Genomic DNA, 19,586 nt, shown 5'->3' on the forward strand with positions numbered 1-19,586 from the left:
AGTAATATTAGAAAATGAAAACAACTGCAATCTAAGAAAGAAAGAAAGAAAGAAAGAAAGAAAGAAAGAAAGAAAGAAGCTTTCTAGTTCATCTCTTGTAGGCAAGGAATAAAAACACATTTATATTAACAAAACACACATATTTACATCTTCTTTGCTGTAAAAGACTTCCACCAGCGAGCTAGGAGGAGGGTAAATTGGCTTGAGAAATCTTTTGACAGCTGGTGTGATAAGTATAAGGTCATAAGCACTGATTAATATTTGGCGCTTCTTGGAGATTAACATAGGGTCAGCCTTTCCAACAAGCTGTGGTCATTTCCTCTCAAACGTTGGGAATATAGGATGTTATTGAAAGATAGGAGGATAGTTTGTACAGTTTGCATATGGAAACCAGCTGAAGAGGTTAGCAGATGAACGAGCCTACAGCCACACATCTGCAGAACCCAGCACATGCATAAAAAGGTATATGGAGGGCCATCTGCACCAGCACTTATGTGAGGGAAATTTATCAAAACTTTCACACATGATGATTAAAGTTGAGTTCTGTTGTGACCTATCTCAGTTGCTCAGCCAATGCGTGCATACAGTTCAGAGGGCTTTCTTGGTAGTGGCGCCCACCCTGTGGAATGCCCTCCCTTCAGAGGTGAAGGAAATAAGCAGCTATCTTATCTTTAAAAGACATCTGAAGGCAGCCCTGGTTAGGGAAGTTTTAAATATTTAATTCTGTATTGTTTTTAACACTTGATTGAGAGCCTCCCAGAGTGGCTGGGGAAACTCAGCCAGATGGGCAGGGTATAAATAATAAATTATTATTATTATTATTACTATATTCACTCTGCAGAATTCTGCCCCCCATTCACTTCCATGGGAGGTGAAACTCCACACACAGATCCTTTTCTATGTGCAGGGCTTCTGCTTCTCATATTGAGGTGGGAGAGAGCCTGCCCATGTAGGAGTTTTTGGGAGCGTGTAATTAAGCACCTGTAAAGCTCTGGCTTCAACAAGCCAGGTTTCTGAGGAAGATAATGCTCATTTGGGTGACGCTTGTCATACATCTCTCACTATGCAAAATGCATAAGAATGGCCCCACATGCTGCAGAAAAATGTCCTGGAAAATCTGGCTACCACTGTATTCTTCTCAGCAAAGGTGGACCGTGGCATTGCTCAAAAGATAGGGAAGCATGACATGTGCACGCACACATATTGATACCATAATTCAATATTCTTTTTGGTAGAACTGGAGATTTGTTTCTAAAGATGTCCCCAGTATAGGATCGTGTCTCATTGAAGTAAGCAGTGAGAGAGGTTTCCCATGGATGTTTTTGCCAGCAAGGCCCTGTGAGTGCAATTCCACCCTATAAGCACAATAATCCTACTCGTACATTTCAAAACAAAATGATTCCTCTTTATTTGCACATATGTTTCTGATCTCCATTTCTGTGGCATCCCCATAGCAATGTAGCATGTGCTTCAGACCATTGCTCACTCAAGGCCACTTTGCAGAGGCAGAGGAGAAAGGGAGCGCTTCTTCTAACATCCCAGAGCCTTTCAGGCTTCTTCTACACCCATCCTCCTTGTAGATCACGCTGCATGACATAGGCTGCAATCCTATACTCACCTGGGAGTAAGCCCCACTGAACTCAGTGGACCTTACTTCTGAGAAGGCAGGTATAGGGTTTCACTGTTAACGGGAGAGTCTGGCAAGTTTCGCAAGATTCTTGTTTCCCTGGGTTTCCAGCCCCAAGCCCATTTCTATTCTCAGCAATAAAAAGGTAAAGGGACCCCTGACCATTAGGTCCAGTCACGGACGACTCTGGGTTTGCGGCGCTCATCTTGCTTTATTGGCCGAGGGAGCCCAGCTTCTGGGTCATGTGGCCAGCATGACTAAGCCGCTTCTGGCGAACCAGAGCAGCACACAGAAACGCGTTTACCTTCCCGCCGGAGTGGTACCTATTTATCTACTTGCACTTTGATGTGCTTTCGAACTGCTAGGTTGGAAGGAGCAGGGACCGAGCAACGGGAGCTCTCCCCCCCCCCCCGTCGTGGGGATTCGAACCGCTGACCTTCTGATCGGCAAGCCCTAAGCTCTGTGGTTTAACCCACAGCGCCACCCGCATCCCTATTCTCAGCAATATCAAAGGCCAAAGGTAGTTTAAAGTGTAACATTGAGGCCCCATGTGCAGAGGGTGGAGGGCTTTTTTTTTTTTGTCTGGAATTAGGGAAAGAAATGTAGGGGACACGCCCCAAAATGGTGGGCATTGCTGAGGAAAGAAGAGTGTGAGGACTATTTTAATGGGATAGTTGAGTTTTGAAGCATCATTTTTTTAAAAAAAGAGAGAGTAAAATGTCCTTAAACATCACAAAATATTGCACACCTGGAATGTTGTCACTTGTTACCTGAGTCGTTAACAGGGGCTATCCACTACGAGCCTGCAAAACATGGGTAGCCATGCTCTGCATAGCACAGTGTCTTTTACAGCGTTATGGTGGCTAATCTTTTATACATCATATTGAGTGAAAGTAGAGGGGCTCATGACAAAGTGGTGGTCAGGAAGAGGGGGCCTGTCCACCTGCCTCCCAAACCATGACAATGTTGGCTCAAGTTCCGTAATGGATTAAATGCTACAAAATGGAATAAGTGGGTTCGATGGTGGGTTGTAGGTCAGGATGATGTTCCCATTGGTCAGTTCTCTTCCATCTTGTGCCCATCAGCCAGTATTAGTGTCCCTGGTCCTAGATGGGTATTCCTTTAATTTTTTGGTTTTTTTAAAAAAGAATTTTATTAAGTTTTTCAATAGCTATATAAAAGCAAAATAAAACAAAAGTAAAACACAGACAAAAGAAAAACGAAACAAGAAAGAACAGGTATAATTTCATTCCCTTTTTTCTTATACCTTACTTTCCCGACTTCCCCATACCTCCCCTCTCTGTATTCCAGTTTCTATTATATTAATTCAGCAAATCCTTCCCCTTAATTTCGTTTAAATTTTTAACCCTTCTTTTCTTATTACTTATCCAATTCGGCTGGAAACCACACAGTTTCTAAACCAACGCCATTCTAACACTCATTAATTTTGCAATATTTCTTAAGATAGTCCTTAAATTTCTTCCAATCTTCTTCCGCTGTCTCTCTCCCCTGGTCTCGGATTCTGCCTGTCATTTCTGCCAGTCCCATGTAATCTATCACCTTCATCTGCCATTCTTCCAAGGTGGGTAGATCTTGTGTCTTCCAATACTTTGCGATAAGTATTCTTGCTGCTGTTGTAGCATACATAAAAAATGTTCTATCCTTCTTTAACACCGTTTAGCTGACAATACCCAAGAGAAAGGCCTCTGGTTTCTTCAGAAAGGTATATTTAAATACCTTTTTCAATTCATTATATATCACTTCCCAGAATGCCTTAATCTTAGGGCACGTCCACCAAAGATGAAAAAAGGTACCTTCATTTTCTCTACATTTCCAACATTTATTATCAGGCAAGTGGTAAATTTTTGCAAGCTTGACTGGGGTCATGTACCACCTGTAAATCAGGGTATTCCTTTAATTTTTTGAATGGCTTTTGAAGGCTAGCAGACGCCACCACATCCTGCGGTATTGAATCCCAGAAACTGAATACGCGCATGAAGCAGTGCTGCCTTTAGCTTGCCGGGAACCAACTCCTAGTCGGTTTTCACTGGATAATCTCTGGCTTCTAATATTATGAGAGACGAGGAAGAACACATTTCTCCATACACCTTTGGCCACACCATACATCTGTTTAGAATCATAGAATCCTAGAGTTGGAAGAGACCACAAGGGCCATCGAGTCCAACCCCCTGCCAAGCAGGAAACACCATCAGAGCACTCCTGACATATGGTTGTCAAGCCTCTGCTTAAAGACCTCCAAAGAAGGAGACTCCACCACACTCCTTGGCAGCAAATTCCACTGTCGAACAGCTCTTACTGTCAGGAAGTTCTTCCTAATGTTTAGGTGGAATCTTCTTTCTTGTAGTTTGGATCCATTGCTCCGTGTCCGCTTCTCTGGAGCAGCAGAAAACAACCTCTCTCCCTCCTCCATGTGACATCCTTTTATATATTTGAACATGGCTATCATATCTCCCCTTAACCTCCTCTTCTCCAGGCTAAACATGCCCAGCTCCCTTAGCTGTTCCTCATAAGGCATCGTTTCCAGGCCTTTGACCATTTTGGTTGCCCTCCTCTGGACACGTTCCAGTTTGTCAGTGTCCTTCTTGAACTGTGGTGCCCAGAAGTGGACACAGTACTCCAGGTGAGGTCTGACCAGAGCAGAATACAGTGGCACTATTACTTCCCTTGATCTAGATGCAATACTCCTATTGATGCAGCCCAGAATTGCATTGGCTTTTTTAGCTGCTGCGTCACACTGTTGGCTCATGTCAAGTTTGTGGTCAACCAAGACTCCTAGATCCTTTTCACATGTACTGCTCTCAAGCCAGGTGTCACCCATCTTGTGACACCCGCTCATGAAGTCAATGGGGTGCTTTCCAGATGTCAGCTCCTATCATACCAACTACTGACAGTGTTGGAAGCTGCAGACCAACATCTGGATGGCACAGTGCTGGCTACCTCTGCTTTATTGTATCTCCACTTAGTGATACTTTAACAGCTCCAATTGCTTCAGCTTTCCCACATATGGAATGTGTTGCAACCTTTCGATAATTTTGGTTGCTCTTTTCTGCACTGCTCCCACTTCAGTGGTACCCTATTTTGAGATTGTACACAGCATTCCAGGTGTGGTTAAACTTTTAATGTGTTCAGAGGTGCCACACTATTGACAATGCAAGCAGTCTCAGATTTCTACAAAGGCACCACAATGTTGGCTGTTTTGTTTTCAGTTTTTTTTTTTGTAATAATGCCTAGTATGGAGTTTGCTGTTTTTCCTGCCACTGCATACTCAAGATATGTGCACAACGCCAATATCTCTTTTTCCTGGTTAGTCACCTTCAGGCCAGCAGTTCAGCTCTTGATTAACTGGGAAGGGTATCACTTACTCTACTTTTCCATTTGGAAAGCAGAGAGGCTGTTTCCCCCCCCCCCTTCCTCAACCTACTGGGAATGTATGTTTGCAGTCTGAAGCCGGTGCTATCCTACATGCCATGCAAAACCATCCTGCAACCTTTATTTTGAATTTGGCTTTGTTAAGTTCATAAATCCCAAAAGGTGTTATACTGCAGCAAATAAGTGGATTCCCCAGACAACTGAATCACATTTCTAAGCAATGCTATGTTGGAAGCCTTGGTCATTTAGCTGCTGGGATTTCAGCTTATAAGGGGGAAACTGCAGCTCCTTTGCTACAGGCTAAAGGCAAGTTGATTTGCATATGTCTCCAGAAAATAAGATCTCTTTAGGATAGAAACCAATATGCTTTTAAGGATGCAGATGAGACCTATATTTTTAAATTAGTCATTTAATTATGGTCACAAAGCTATGGTGACAAACAGTAGCTAGCCTTAGGTCTTACTCTGTTCACTAAATTTCTTTTCTTTCTTTCTTTCTTTCTTTCTTTCTTTCTTTCTTTCTTTCTTTCTTTCTTTCTTTATCACTCTCATGCACATAGGCAAGTATAGACATATTTAGCAATAAAGATTAACCGTTCTACCCCTAGCTACCCACTCCCCCTCTCTCTGTTCTGCCCAACTCCTTCTCCCAACTGGAAAATTTAATGTAAGCCATCTTTTGTACTCAAAGAAGTGATTGCCCAAAGGACATTCCATTTCTAAAAAGCAAAAAAATGAGACCTTGGCACTCAGAAGGACATTTGCTTGGGAAATGAAATATCCCCCTCCTTCCTTTCTCACTGCTGAGATACGGTTGGAAATCAGGCCTTGATGGGGGGCAGGAAGGATGGGGAAAAGGTTGAATTGTCCAAACATTTGTATCTACCACATGCAACTAATCACTCTGTGGGGATATGCATGGAAATACTCCTTGAAAGGTTGTTCCATCAGTATGCTGCTTATTTGCAGGCATAAATGTTGGGGAAGCTTTTATTCAGGAGAGTGAAATCTAAGCACCAGAGCTGTAGGGTTGTGTTCACATCACAGTAGGAGAGCTTTCCGTTTGGGTCTCACAGGGGCAGAGAAGAGCTTGGCTCCTCCTCCTCCTGCTGCTCCCTTGGCGTCTTGTCCAATACAACTTGTATCTGCAGCAGCTGTTTTCTGCTGGTTGTCTTATAAGGAGGTTGTAAGAGGACAGGAATAGATGGATGCAACAGTGGGCAGGCGGCGTTCTGTGACTTTCTGGTTCTGCTTTCTAAGGAGAGGAGCTCCAGAGCTCCAGAATCAGCCTACTTGATTCTTCCCCGGAGTCATAGAAGCAAGGAAGCATGCCTGTTCTGTTGACCCAACCAGATAAGTCTTCTCATTTATTTGTTGTTCTGTTCTTGTTGTTCTTGTTGTTGTTCTTGTTTACCTTCATTTCATTTTTGTTTTCAGTTGACATGTGGTCAGTAGGGTGCATCATGGGAGAAATGATTAAAGGTGCTGTGTTGTTTCCTGGCACGGATCGTATCCTTCCTAGGTCGTGGGCCTCTCTAGGCACCATTTCCCACTCCCCTTTATTACCTTCTGCCCATTTGGAGTGCTATAATGCTTGCAGGCTTTTATTGTACCTCGAGGAATGGAATGGACAGTACAAGGATGCCTCACAATCAACATGACACCTTTTCTTGAAAAGTTATGTGTGATGTAACAGAACAGGGATGAGGAATCTCTGTCTCTCCAGATGAGGCTGAACTATCAGCCCCAACTAGGATATCAAATGGCCAGGGATTATGGGAGTTCTAGTGCAGCAACATCTGAAGGGCCAAAGGTCCCCCACTTATGGAACAAAATGTGTGCCATAGAATTTTTTTAGAGGCTAGTAACCTCCTCCTGGCTAAGACACCGTTCTATAAATTTTCATTGTTATAATAGAACCTCCTGTATCCAAACAGGCCTGAAGCATTTCCAGGAAAAAAATTGATAAAGAGATCAACAAGGGTTAGTCTGGGAGAACATTTATTTCCATTTTTAATGAATATATTTATTCCCCTCCATACGCTTTTATCTTCTCTTTTGGCCTAAGGAACTCTCCCAATATAGGTAGAAGAATGAATATGCAAACATAGAGAGAGGGAACACTGATGACATGCAGTTCACTGAGGTTGGATAAATGGGAGGCTGCTGTATTCTTATAGATGGTTTCCTAGGTCAGCTTTTGCAGCACATAAGATTCATAGACACATAGAAATGTAGAGTTGGAAGGGACCAATGTGGGGCCCTGAGATTAAGAGTTCCGTACTCTACTTACTGAGCTATTCCAGGTCTTCCAAGGAGTTCTGGTAGTTTATTCCTCAGTATCTACCCTGATTCCTCAGAGTGGAGCGGGTTTCGTATTTAATACTGAGCACTGCAGCAACACTCCCTTTCTTGTGAAGCAAGCATGGGGAAGTTGCGGCCTTCCAGATCTTGTTGGACTACAAATCCCATCAGCCCCAGCCAGTGATCAGGGATGAGACAAGTTGTAATCCACCAACATCTGGAGTGCTGAAGGTTCCCACTCCATCTGTGTCATAATGGATCTCATTGATGGTGTGGTAACACTGGAACAGCAAACACAGACAAAGAAATCTGAAATTCTTACCAGCACATCATGGCACACCTGAGGATATTGTATCTTAGATGGGTGACTCAGAAGGAGATGAGTCAGTGTGATAATACAAAGGAATGAATTACACATGGACTGCAGTGCTTCTATAGCAATCTCTTTACTGGGTTTCATAACTGGGAGTAATTTCTAATTTATATTTACTGAGTGAGTCAGATGTTCTGGAAGCTGATTTTAATAATAGCTTTCACCCAAAAACCCATGTACGTTACCGAGTGTTGACTCAACAGAGAGCCATGGTTAATCCCAGCTTTTTGATCCAGCACCCTCTATCTTGCCCCAATCCCCCTGGCACTTTAGGGTGCTGTTGACATGTCTTTTGGCCCCATTGGCACTGATGCCCTTTTGGGCTAGTTACCTTTCTGTGAGTGGGTGGGTCTAGAAAACTGCATCCCTTCAAGTACCCAATTTAGCTTTGCTCTGAGACATTGTGGGCATTTGAGATAGTGGATGGGTGGTTGAGGGTCACTACCTAGAGGACCTCACCAGGGACAATTTGCCCCTCAAACCCCTGGTTGGATCTATATGACACACATGTTTACAAATATGTGTTTTGCCGAAGTTTTCCAAACCTTTGCACATTCGCCTGGGTGTATGTTCCTCTGAGCTCATACGTTGATAGCATTGGTCAGACACTTGTTTAAGATTGTTAAGCAGACACTTAAGTACATCCCTAAAAATGTGAGTGTGCACAGAGCTAACTATTTTGTTCCTACATTAAAAAAATGCAAAACAGATTTCAAATGAAAAGGATTGGCCTTTTCTGCAACATCACCCTTTTATTCCCCTTCCCCATTCTTCATTTTTAATCCATGACCATAGTGTCCCAGTTTGCAGACTAGTTACTTTTCATATTTGCTGCTCAGTGGCATTTTTCAGATTTGTTCTGATTGATGTTCTTACTCTATATAAATCCCAATCAACACATTTAAACATATACTAAGCTGAGCCTCCCTTATCACTGGTACAGTTTTGTTTCCTTCAGGTTAAAGGAATTATGGCGGGGGACCGTTTTCCCATAAGATCTGTGCATGTAGTACCTACTGAATGCAAAGGAAGGGACAGGGGAGGATAAAATCCTGAGTCATAATGTGAATTTCATTCACGGGTTCATAGCTATGTATTCATCTGTCTGGCTTTCTCTTTATGTTCGTTCATGCTTAATATCACATTCAGTGATTTCTCTACCAACATGTTGAACCTCTTCCAGCCAATAGACTTCGTAGGCTTGACGCCCAGTTTTGTTGTGCAAAATTGTCACCATTTTTGAGAATGGTTAGAAGTATTTGATATCCGGCAGCGGATTTTTGGTACTCAATGCTGAAGAAAGCCTGGGTAGGTAGGGGGCAGGGGAAGTGGGGAATGGACAAAGGATTGTAATGTATGTGGGATTCTGCCAATGCCACAACCATCCCTAAAGTGAAGCCAGTATAGCAGCTTGACCACCAAGTTGTTTGTATGGTGCACATCTACAGGGTTGACTCCAGGTGTGAAGCAAGGTGCTGTTTGATGCCTCCATCCTTCCTGAATCAGTGGACCCGTCTGATGGATTTACCAGCAGCTGCAGTTCTGCAGTCTGTAACTACCAACTTTTTATTTTAAATGCAACTTGACCACTCCTCACGTTGCAGAGAGAACAGGATGGTGCAAAAAGCTGAAAGAAAATTAAACATTTCAATCCCATAGACTATAATTAAGGCGAAAACATCACCAAATGCAAGTACACACAATTAGGGACAGATGATGAACTGAACTGATCCAATCTGAATTGTAGTTCATCACATTTCCACATCAGATTGCGTGCAGGGCGGGGAGTCCTGGTGAAAATTCAGCAGTTGTTTAGTGTCTCCTAATAGACACATTTTTGCAAGCAATTTCCCCAGATAAAATGCATTTGTTTCCACAAATACATGAATTCTTATACACATGCCCTCCTAATATTATATACATTTTTGTACATATTTTTCGGCTGGGGAACTGCATCGCAGGATTTTGAACAAGCTCGTTTTCCAAAGGGCAGCTGCATTTTGGTCTGTGTATTGTTTCAGGAAGTGAGAATGACGAATTGTAGCTCTGGGCCGTTTGGGAGCAATTTAAAATGGCAGCATTTCAGTCACCCACTGCTGGCACACTCGGTAAGGTATGTCATGAGAGGCTTGGAGAAATCAGATCAGGGTAGTGGATCTACCCAGTAATGTTTGTTATCCAAATTTTCCGGATGATCCTTTTTTTTTCTCTTTCCCCAGAAGAGGGCCTGGTCTAGTCTACTTGTGACCCACCAAGCCAAACTCAACCCACCAACCATATCTGGTGGTCCAACTCGGGCTTGATAAATGCCTTCTTATTGCTTCTAACCCGGGACTGCAAAAATATCAGGAGGGGAGATCTCAAGCACCCTGCATAGCTATTGTGCTGTGTTTGGCTTGGTGGACCATAAGATTTGCAGCCTTGTGACAGAGTTACGCCATAACGATGTGTCAGGCTTCGGGGAAATTGGCTTCCTCCCCCATGGCACTAAATAAGAAGATCAAACGAAAGAAATGTCTTACCAGTTAGATTCTTTAATAATCACAGTGAGAGAAAAAAGAACATGTCTCCCTAGAAATGGCGGTGCTCCCAATTAAGGTTCACTCCTCCCCTCTGTCCCTGTTAATCTACGTCACTCCTACATATTGTAATCTGAGTTTGTACCCTCTGCGCTTTCTGTTCCGAGGCTTTCTGAGCTCTCTGTGTCTTTGGAGAAGGGGTGTGTGAATGCTGTCCAGAGACTGTGAATCTGTTAACCCTCTCTTCCAGTGTTTCTTCTGCTAGCTGTTCCCCATCCAGTATTTCCCAGCTTCTGCCTTCTGGACTATGCCCTTCTGCAAACCACTGTTCCAAATCTATACCGGCCTCCTGCTTGTGGGAAGATTCAGGATCAGGTAGAGGGTGTGACTCCCACCATTCTTCCTCAGTGCTGCTCTCCTCAGCACGGTCGCTGGCACAATGTGTGTTACCTTTTGTTGAAAATTAGCAGCATCTTTCCTTCCCATAGTTATCTTTTTTCTTCTTTACCATCTAGCACATGGTTTAGAACAACTACCCGCAACAGAAATATGAGGAATCCTCCTCGTATTGCACACTTCCCCTGCTTTTCTTCTACTACTCCTTCATCTTTTTATACTAAAAAGTTAGTAATTGGTTTTCCTTACATGTCATGGATTCAACTCATCATAGCCCATACGTGCATAGAAACATGGATTTTATTTTATTTTTTAAAAACCTCTTTCAAATAAACTAGCAGAAGGAAAAGAAAAGATAAACCTCACCGAAGATGTCCTATATAATGCATTTTTTAAAAGCCCAGTTTCTTTCAAACAGCTGCATACTTATTAAAATTTGTTCACATAACCTCTATAATTAAACCATTAAAAGCATTTTGCTATAGAAATATCTCCCTAGAAACCAGCCACTAGCAGCTGATGATTTGTTTGAAATTCACCCTTAATTGTGTTGGTATTCTTAAACAAATAGGGAGAGATGCTATTAGCTGTGCACTCCGTTTCCTGTAAGGCTGTGCAACATTTTCTCTAGTCCCTTTGTTCTCATTTGCAGGGCATCTTTCCTAAGCAAGACACAGATCTTCTCAGCAGTCGTCACCCCCCCCCCCCCACTTTGCACTCTGCGTGCATAGCTGCTCTCTGTTCCCTTCAGGCGGCTGTAGCTCACATCCCTGGTACCTGGAACAGCTCCATGTCCCATTCATGTCCATTATTCCCCACCTACAGGGGTTGTTGTTGTTGTTCAGTCGTTTAGTCATGTCCGACTCTTCGTGACCCCATGGACTTGAGCACACCAGGCACTCCTGCCTTCCACTGCCTCCCGCAGTTTGGTCAAACTCATGCTGGCAGCTTCGAGAACACTGTCCAACCATCTCGTCCTCTGACGTCCCCTTCTCCTTGTGCCCTCCATCTTTCCCAACATCAGGGTTTTTCCAGGGAGTCTTCTCTTCTCATGAGGTGCCAAAGTATTGGAGCCTCAGCTTCAGGATCTGTCCTTCCAGTGAGCACTCAGGGCTGATTTCCTTCAGAATGGATCGGTTTGATCTTCTTGCAGTCCATGGGACTCTCAAGAGTCTCCTCCAACACCATAATTCAAAAGCATCAATTCTTCGGCGATCAGCCTTCTTTATGGTCCAGCTCTCACTTCCATCCATCACTACTGGGGAAACCATAGCTTTAACTATGCGGACCTTTGTTGGCAAGGTGACAGCATCTTAAAAAGCAGAGACACCTACAGGGGTACCAACTTGAATAAGATATTTGCGGGTGGGCACAAGATGTGGCATATACCATTTGAATAGCAAAGTCCAACAGTGTGTTTTTTGGGGGGGAAGGGGGGCTGAAATATTTTATTGGGGAGCCCAAAGGGACCTCAGCCTCTAGGAGTTGGCTCCTATGCCCACCAATCACCAGGTCGTGCCATAACAAGGTTCCCCCCTGCCCACCAATACCAGTTAGGGCAAAGCATAACAGGATGTTGAAATTCATGGCTAACTCTAATTTGATAGCAGCTTTCATTACTTACCCAGTCAGACGTACACAAACAGGTAATCTAGACAGATCCAAGAAGTGCTGGCACCAGTGCAGATGTTCCTCCATGGATCTGTGCTTGTTCCTGTGTGGTGTAGTGGTTAAGAGCGGTAGTCTTGTAATCTGGGGAACCAGGTTCAAGTCTCCGCTCCTCCACATGCAGCTGCTGGGTGACCTTGGGCCAGTCACACTTCTCTGAAGTCTCTCAGCCCCACTCACCTCACAGAGTGTTTGTTGTGGGGGAGGAAGGGAAAGGAGATTGTTAGCCGCTTTGAGACTCCTGAAGGGGAGTGAAAGGCGGGATATCAAATCCAAACTCTTCTTCTTCTTCTTCTTCTGCTTTCAAAAATCGCAAATCCTAGGTTCCGTAGGGATGGGGAGAGGGTAGGCTTAACAGAGGAACACACTGTTTACTTAAAAGAATACTGGTAATAAATGCAATGGCTGGAAGGTGTTTGGGGATTTCTCTTAGTTTTTTGGTGTGTGTTTTTTAACATCACACCATACATCCTACTAATCTTAATTCTCCCCTGTGCATTTAAGTTTTACAGGGTGCGAAAGAAGGCCCCTGACATTTTTTGATGCTCCCCTTAGATACTGTTATTAGAATGCAAAAATGGAGGGGGCGTGGCTAAAATTGGAAGGGACAGGCAGGTTGGAACAAGTGAACTTCATGAAAGCTTGCCATCCCTCCTCCCTCCACCCTAATAATTTGAGTACTGCTTGCAGTGCCCTGGACTGTGCTGCTGCATAGTCTTAGCACGCCATGTTCCTGATTCCATATCTGTGTGCTAGAACAGTGTCTCTTAGCAGCGCTACACTGTGAGTAACATCAGCGAACTAGAAACCACAAGCTGGAATGATCCTAAATGACTACATTTGTATTTCCCGCTCTGTGAGTAGTATATGTCTCGTCGGCTGGTTATCCTGTAATTCCCTGGGCATTTTATAAAGCACAGTGAGCCTTCTAGGTGGCCCAACAGCATGGGTATTTGTGCTGTGAACTCCCCAAGGAGACAAAATGCTTAGAATTTGTGCTGTGCTATGACCCATATTTGCAGCTGCTTTAAGTATTGGTGTGTTTTTGAGCCAACCTGCATGTACCCAGCCTGTTATTAAAGCATTTCATCCCTTCACCTAATCTCAGTGGATCTAATCTTTGTGCTGTATATACTGATATGGGTTGCGGATTGCTCTATAATAACCTAATATTCCCGTTGTGTTTTCATTTCCGTATGTTACAATCAAAAGTCCTTTCCCACTGCTGTACTGGCAGGAGTGGCCCAATCAAAGGTATCAAGTTACTTGTTGTACCTGTCCTTGAGTAGATGATTTTCTGATCGTGATTGTGAGGGTGGTTATATTTCTGCCGGTTTCTCCATTCCTCTCAGTATTAGTGGGGCTTCAGGTACTTTATATGTAGTTGAGATTGGGCACTGGTTTTATGTGTCTCTCCCACTCTCATTGTGAAAAGAATTGGAAGTTAGAGATGCCACAAAATTGATGGAAGAAGGGCCTTCTTGTGTTGGGAAGGGGGTGGTGTCCTCCTTAACTGGAAAGTAGCTAAGCCAGTGGCAATAACTCAGCCTATTTTCTCCGAATATTAAAAAATATTCTTTCCTCATCCATGTGATTTATATGAAATGATGCCAACATGTCTGGCATTCATCTCAGTGGCTTCCAACATACTGATTTCTGTGCCCAAAAGAACTGTCTAGTGTCAGTTCCAGGTTTATGGGAGGCGGAGTTGGCACTTAGTCAAGAGGCCTTTGGGTCTCTCCCTGCTTCTTTCCCATGGTCACCACTTCCTGTTTGCTTGCCCACTCCTCTGGGCCAATCCATACCACTTCCAACAAGTAGAGACCAAGGCAAGTGGATGTCTTTTTCTTCCTCCTCCTCCTTGCTTGTCACTCTTGGAGAGGGCAAGTGGGCAGGCAGTAATGACCAGCTGGATGATCAAAATGAGGGGTATGAGGGTGGGTCAATACTGGGCTATCTGATGGCGTGTAGATGTTGGCAGGTACCCATCCATACTTAACAATAGTTCCCAACATCTTTCCTACCTGTCTACAGCTTTTTAACAAGAGATCTGTTAAACTACCCTAGTTTAGCTTTATCAATCTGTTGCTTCTCAACTTCACCCTACTCTACCCAGTGGAATGTGAGCAGTATGTTCCACTCATATCTGCTGAATTCTTGGTCTGTTCCTCGCCACTTCCATCCCAATTTCACACACTCGTGGGACATTCCTAATTTTCCTGGTACATCTTACATGAATCACTTTTGCCTTTTGGGGGGAGGATGGTTGTGGGCATCTTTAAGAAGCATTAGGGTTAGTTGTTAAAGTCTCCAGGGTTCTATCTCCTGGTCCCCTGGTCACTAGACATCAAATATCTGAGTTGGGGTTGGGTGGATCTCACTCCTGCTCAGGCTTCCTCAAACTCAGCCCCACAGATGTTTTGAGACTACAATTCCCATCATCCCTGACCACTGGTCCTGCTAGCTAGGGATCAAGGGGGTTGTAGGCCAAAAACATCTGGAGGGCCGAGTTTGAGGAAGCCTACTCTTGCTCCTAGAGCATATGCATGCCAATGCAGGCTCATAAGTGCAGAATGACGTGCAGTGCGCAGCTTGCCATTTCATGGACTGCTCTGGTGAGATTCATTTTGAACAACAGATAGTTTTGTTTCATTTTCTAGTATATATTTAACCAAAGAACTATCACCCTCTTTGTTTCAAATCAGGACAGACTATGGCAGAGTAAGAGCCTAAGAAAACAGAGAAGCAGCCCTAATGGATCAAACCAAAGGCCTGTCCAGTTCAGCAGCCTAGTTTGCCCAGTGGCTACCAGGTGCCTCTGGGAAGCCCAGGGTGGATAGCCCTGTCCTGCTGTTGATCCCCAGTGGTATGAAGAGGCATGTTGCCTCTTGTCCTGGAGGTCGCATCCAGCCACCGTGACTAGTAGCTATTGATAGCCTCACCTTTCATGCATTTGTCTAATCCACTTGTTGAAATTGGCTCTTGTGGCAGCAGATTATATTGTTTTATGCACTACCTGAAGACATTCTTCCTTTGGTCGATTCTGAATCATGTACCATTCAGCTCCATTGCATGGCCCCGGGTTCTAGTATTAGGAAACAGGAAGAATTAAGACACTTCAGCTATGAACAGTGATGCACATGTGAGCAGGGCATTTCAAATGACGTTTCTTGGTGTGAGAACCAGGATATAAAATGTATACAGCAATGCCCCTATTGTCACCTGATTTGACCACATTCATTGTAGATTTTAAGGCTTCTGAACAGTGACTTCTGTGTTCTGGAATGTGCCTGGAAGGCCATTTAGGGCTTTATTAACAACCACAAATTCATTGCAGCAAGGAGTAGTGATGGTTGCCCAAGGAGCTGGAGAGTGGTTGCTACACATTTCCATGTGGAAGTACTTGGGTTTGAAAAAAATGGTCATCGTGGTTCATTTTCTGCCATGGGGAAGCCAAACCATATTTTTAAAATTGTGCAAAGAAGATGAAGCCGGAACATTTGGGTTTAGCTTGCACACAATCTCTCCCCCAGTAGTGGTTGCTACATGTAATTGACAGACAGAATGCATGTACCTTCATGCATGTGTACAAATCACCTGCATTTCTACCTACTGGTACTTATTCTGGGTGTCTTCCATTATGCAGCATCTTATTTCCTAGAAGAACCTGTGCTTTTAAATAATACAAGGTGTCTCATGAATAATTAGGTGCAAAAAAGAGAGGCGAAATTACCTTGGCAGAGAGGTCTTGCAAAGAGTTCACACAATTTTGTATACCTCTGGACTTTCAATTCACTTCTGTTCAATTCACTTCTGATGAATAGAGCAAGCTGGCACAACATTCATTCCCTGATCCGCTCATGAAATGTACTTCCATTGTCTTTGTTGAGTTCTCTGAGAGTAACAACAAGCAGAACTACGGTACTTTGCTCGAATAATAGGCTTTGAGAAAGTTGGATACCTCATGAGGAAACTCATGGTTGATATGGGATCATGATGCCAAGCCTTATTTAAGCCAATTTATGCATTACCTTTGTGGTTCAGCTGCTGATATAGTTGCCACTGCAAAGTTATTGCCTCGTCAGTGGCTCCCACACCATCTTGGCAATGTCTGGATGATTTGATCACATGGACAGATAAGTCATGTGGATAATTCACGTCGCTTGTCCTTCCCCATTAGGGGTGCCAATGGTGGCATGAAAAGTACTCCACATGATTGTAATAAAGCACCTCTAAGCTAGTGATGTGGTGAGAATGGAAAGGCAGGGAGTTGTGAGCAGTGCAGGTTTGTGATGGGCGCTGAATCACAAAGTGAGTGTACGAATTTTGCCATAATCCCACCCAAACCAGTGAGGCAAAATCACGCTTTAATAGAATATGTTGGGATTATGTGGGCGGCGGATGGAATTGCTTTAACGTGATATTGCTCCCAAAGTGAACCACTGGTTTTGAGTTTCCACATCGGTCTTCTTCAGACACCAAATGTGCCAATCACTTCGAAATTGGGAGAAATGCCTTGGATTGCTTGAGGATGGGGTTGGGGAATCTGCACCTCTTCTTTCCTTAACTATCTCTGCTCAGATATTGACCAGTGGAATAAGGTAATTGAACAGCTCGGAACCCCCTGCCCAGAATTCATGAAGAAACTCCAGCCCACAGTGCGGAACTATGTGGAAAACCGACCTAAATACGCCGGCCTCACTTTCCCCAAACTCTTCCCAGACTCTCTCTTCCCAGCTGATTCAGAACACAACAAACTCAAAGGTAAGAGTAAAGGAGGGGTATGAACCATGCATGAACAAGTTCTATGAGATTAGGCATGCCTTGCATTTGAAATGTCTTTATTATGTTTATTTCTTCTCTTTCTTCCATCATGGAACTCAAGGCAGCATATGTAGCGGTCAGCCTTCCAGACACTGACTAGACCTAAATCTATGTATAGCTTCATGTTCCTCTTTAGACCATGGCTTGGAAAATGTGTCCTCCATTAACCCATTCACACAAGCAGCTGGAGACAAGCTCATAGGTATTTTAAAGTTCCTACATTAAAACACTGTGAAGTGACGCATTTACTAACTGTGCTACCAGAAATGTCACAGGGACAGTAGCCTGCTAGAAGGTTGTGGTCAAATCTCCACATTTCAAAGGAAAAGTTGCCAACTATTTTTCGTTCAGTCCCATTAACAAACAACACTTTTATTGGAAGCAATTTTATTTATTATTAATTTCTGTACCGCCCTCCACCCAAGGATCACAGGGCAGTTTACAATATAAAAACACAGATTTGAAGAATCACAGTAGAATCAGAAGTCCTGGAAGAGGAAGGCGATTTTATCTTCGACGTCTTTTGGAAACAGGTCACAACGAGCCACTATCCGTTCTAGCACCTCCTTCAGGCCAGACTGTAAAAGGCCCTTCCACTACAACACAGTGAAGCTGCAGCGGAAACAGCAAAGTATGCCTTATTTTCTGTATTCACCGCCATTGAGCAGGCTCGGTGATCAGCGCTCACGAGGGTCTGCTTGCATTCGTCTGGAGTTTTTCTCCACTTGTGTTCAAGCTCCTCTCCTGGCTCGTATTATTGCCCTCAGCTCTGTTGTATACCAAGGAGCCAGCTGGGCTCCATCAAGTGGAAGAGGGCACTCCAGGGTGATTGTGTCAACAGCCTGGGCCATCTGTATATTCCACGGATCAGCCAGGGCTTCAGCAGGAGAACCAGTTGTATTAGCCGTAAAGTTCTCTAGAGCCATCTGGAAATCAAAGGGATCTGCCAGCCTTGAAGGCAGACCATCTGAATAGGTCCTTCTCCTCCTCTGCAGGAGGGGGAAACTGCCGAACACCTAAATCCTCAACAGGAGGTGATCCACCCATGATAAGAGGCTGATGTTAATATCCCCTGTTCTCAGATCATGCTCTTCTTGCCCAGCCAGAACCTTGGGCTGGTGACATGTTGGAGATAGTGCCATGGTTGTCATGGCTTGCCCTGAGTGAGGGGCCTCAGCATGGATGTTGATGTCCCTCAGGACCAGCGGTCTGTGAGTCTTCAACACCACCGCTGGGACCACCATTGTCAGCTCAGGCAGGACCAGTTCCAGAAACCCCAAATAGCACTGTCTCCTGCTTGAAAGCCTAGAGGGCTGCTTCCAGGTCAGTGTAAACAGTGCTGAGCTAGAGGAATCAAAGCCTTGAATCAGCATAAGGCAACTTCCTGCATACCAAGGAAAGAACTATAGGGTTAATTAAGCCTTCTGCCAACATCGTCCCCTCCTGCATAGAGGAATTGTCCATTACCAATTTCCTCCATGCTCTCAGCAGCCTTCTTGTGTAGGGTTACCAGATGTCCCTGGTTCCCGGGGACAGTCCCCGGATTTGCAAATCTGTCCCTGGACAAATTTCGTCTCAGAATGTCCCCAGATTCGCAAATCTGTCCCTGGGAAACGTGGCAGCGGCAGCCTCAGCAGCCCGGAGCCAGCCTGGTAGCGCAGTTGGCTCTGGCTGGCTTCAGGAGCTGCTCGCTGCTGTAGCGCCTGCCATTTTTCCTGCGCCACGGCAGCGAGCAGCTCCTGAAGCCAGCCAGAGCCAACTGCACTACCAGACTGGCCCCTCCTGGGCAACGGCCGCCTACCCGTGACTCCCAAGCCTCCCCATATCTGTCAAAACAAAGGGGGAAGGGGGAAGGAGATTGGGGAAGGCTCAGAAGTCATGGGTGGGCGGCATGCTGTTGCTCAGTTTTTTAAAAAACTGCGCATTTATGTTTCACAGGGTGCGAAAGAAGGGCTTTGCACCTTTATACAATATGCATGTGTGCTTGGGCCCAGGGTCTTTTGCCTCACCATCCCCACTACTGACTCCCTGTTGCTACCCAGCTTCAAAAAATAAAATAAAATGTCCCCGGATTCATTGAAAAAATCAGGTATCCATATTCTTGTGCCCAATGCTGCACGTAGGGAAGGGACTGGATTGCCCCCCCCCCCCAGCACCTCCCCATCCTTTGTTTGAAGCAAATCCCCGTAAGCTGTGTACAAAAACGCACGAGACCTTCCTGGGAAGAATTAAATAGGGAGGGCTGCTGGTTTAACTTGCTCTGGTTTCAGGCTTTTGTCAGTTGAGAAGCACACAGTGCCACATTCAGCCAAAGTCTGACACTGGAAGCCCAGTCCTGCCTTGATTACAGTGGCACTAGATGAGCAGATGCCATTGTCTGCAATGACAAGATGATTTTAAACATCAGCGGAGGCCGCGGTTAACTTCAACAGGGACGGCAAGCTTTTCCGAGAAAACAGCGATTGATGTGTGTGTTTTATACAGAA

General features: G+C 44.5%; 1 protein-coding gene across 10 annotated transcripts in view; it reads left to right on the forward strand.

Moving 5' to 3' along the window:
- The window catches only part of MAPK10 (mitogen-activated protein kinase 10), a 252,270-nt gene that overhangs the window by 200,165 nt on the left and 32,519 nt on the right, over positions 1–19,586 (forward strand). For 9 of the 10 annotated variants that reach the window (XR_014568354.1, XM_083756672.1, XM_083756673.1 and 6 more), the window contains one exon: positions 16,858–17,040. Coding sequence is in view for 9 of the 10 variants with exons in the window: in XM_083756672.1 (XP_083612798.1) it covers positions 16,858–17,040 (183 nt within the window). In the remaining variant the exon portion in view is untranslated. Of the gene's footprint in view, positions 1–6,453; positions 6,526–16,857; positions 17,041–19,586 lie in introns of all 10 variants that reach the window. The other variant, XM_083756675.1, reaches the window with a different exon arrangement.

Source organism: Podarcis gaigeae (assembly GCF_964106915.1).
Source record: "Podarcis gaigeae genome assembly, chromosome: 9".
NCBI lineage: Eukaryota > Metazoa > Chordata > Lepidosauria > Squamata > Lacertidae > Podarcis > Podarcis gaigeae.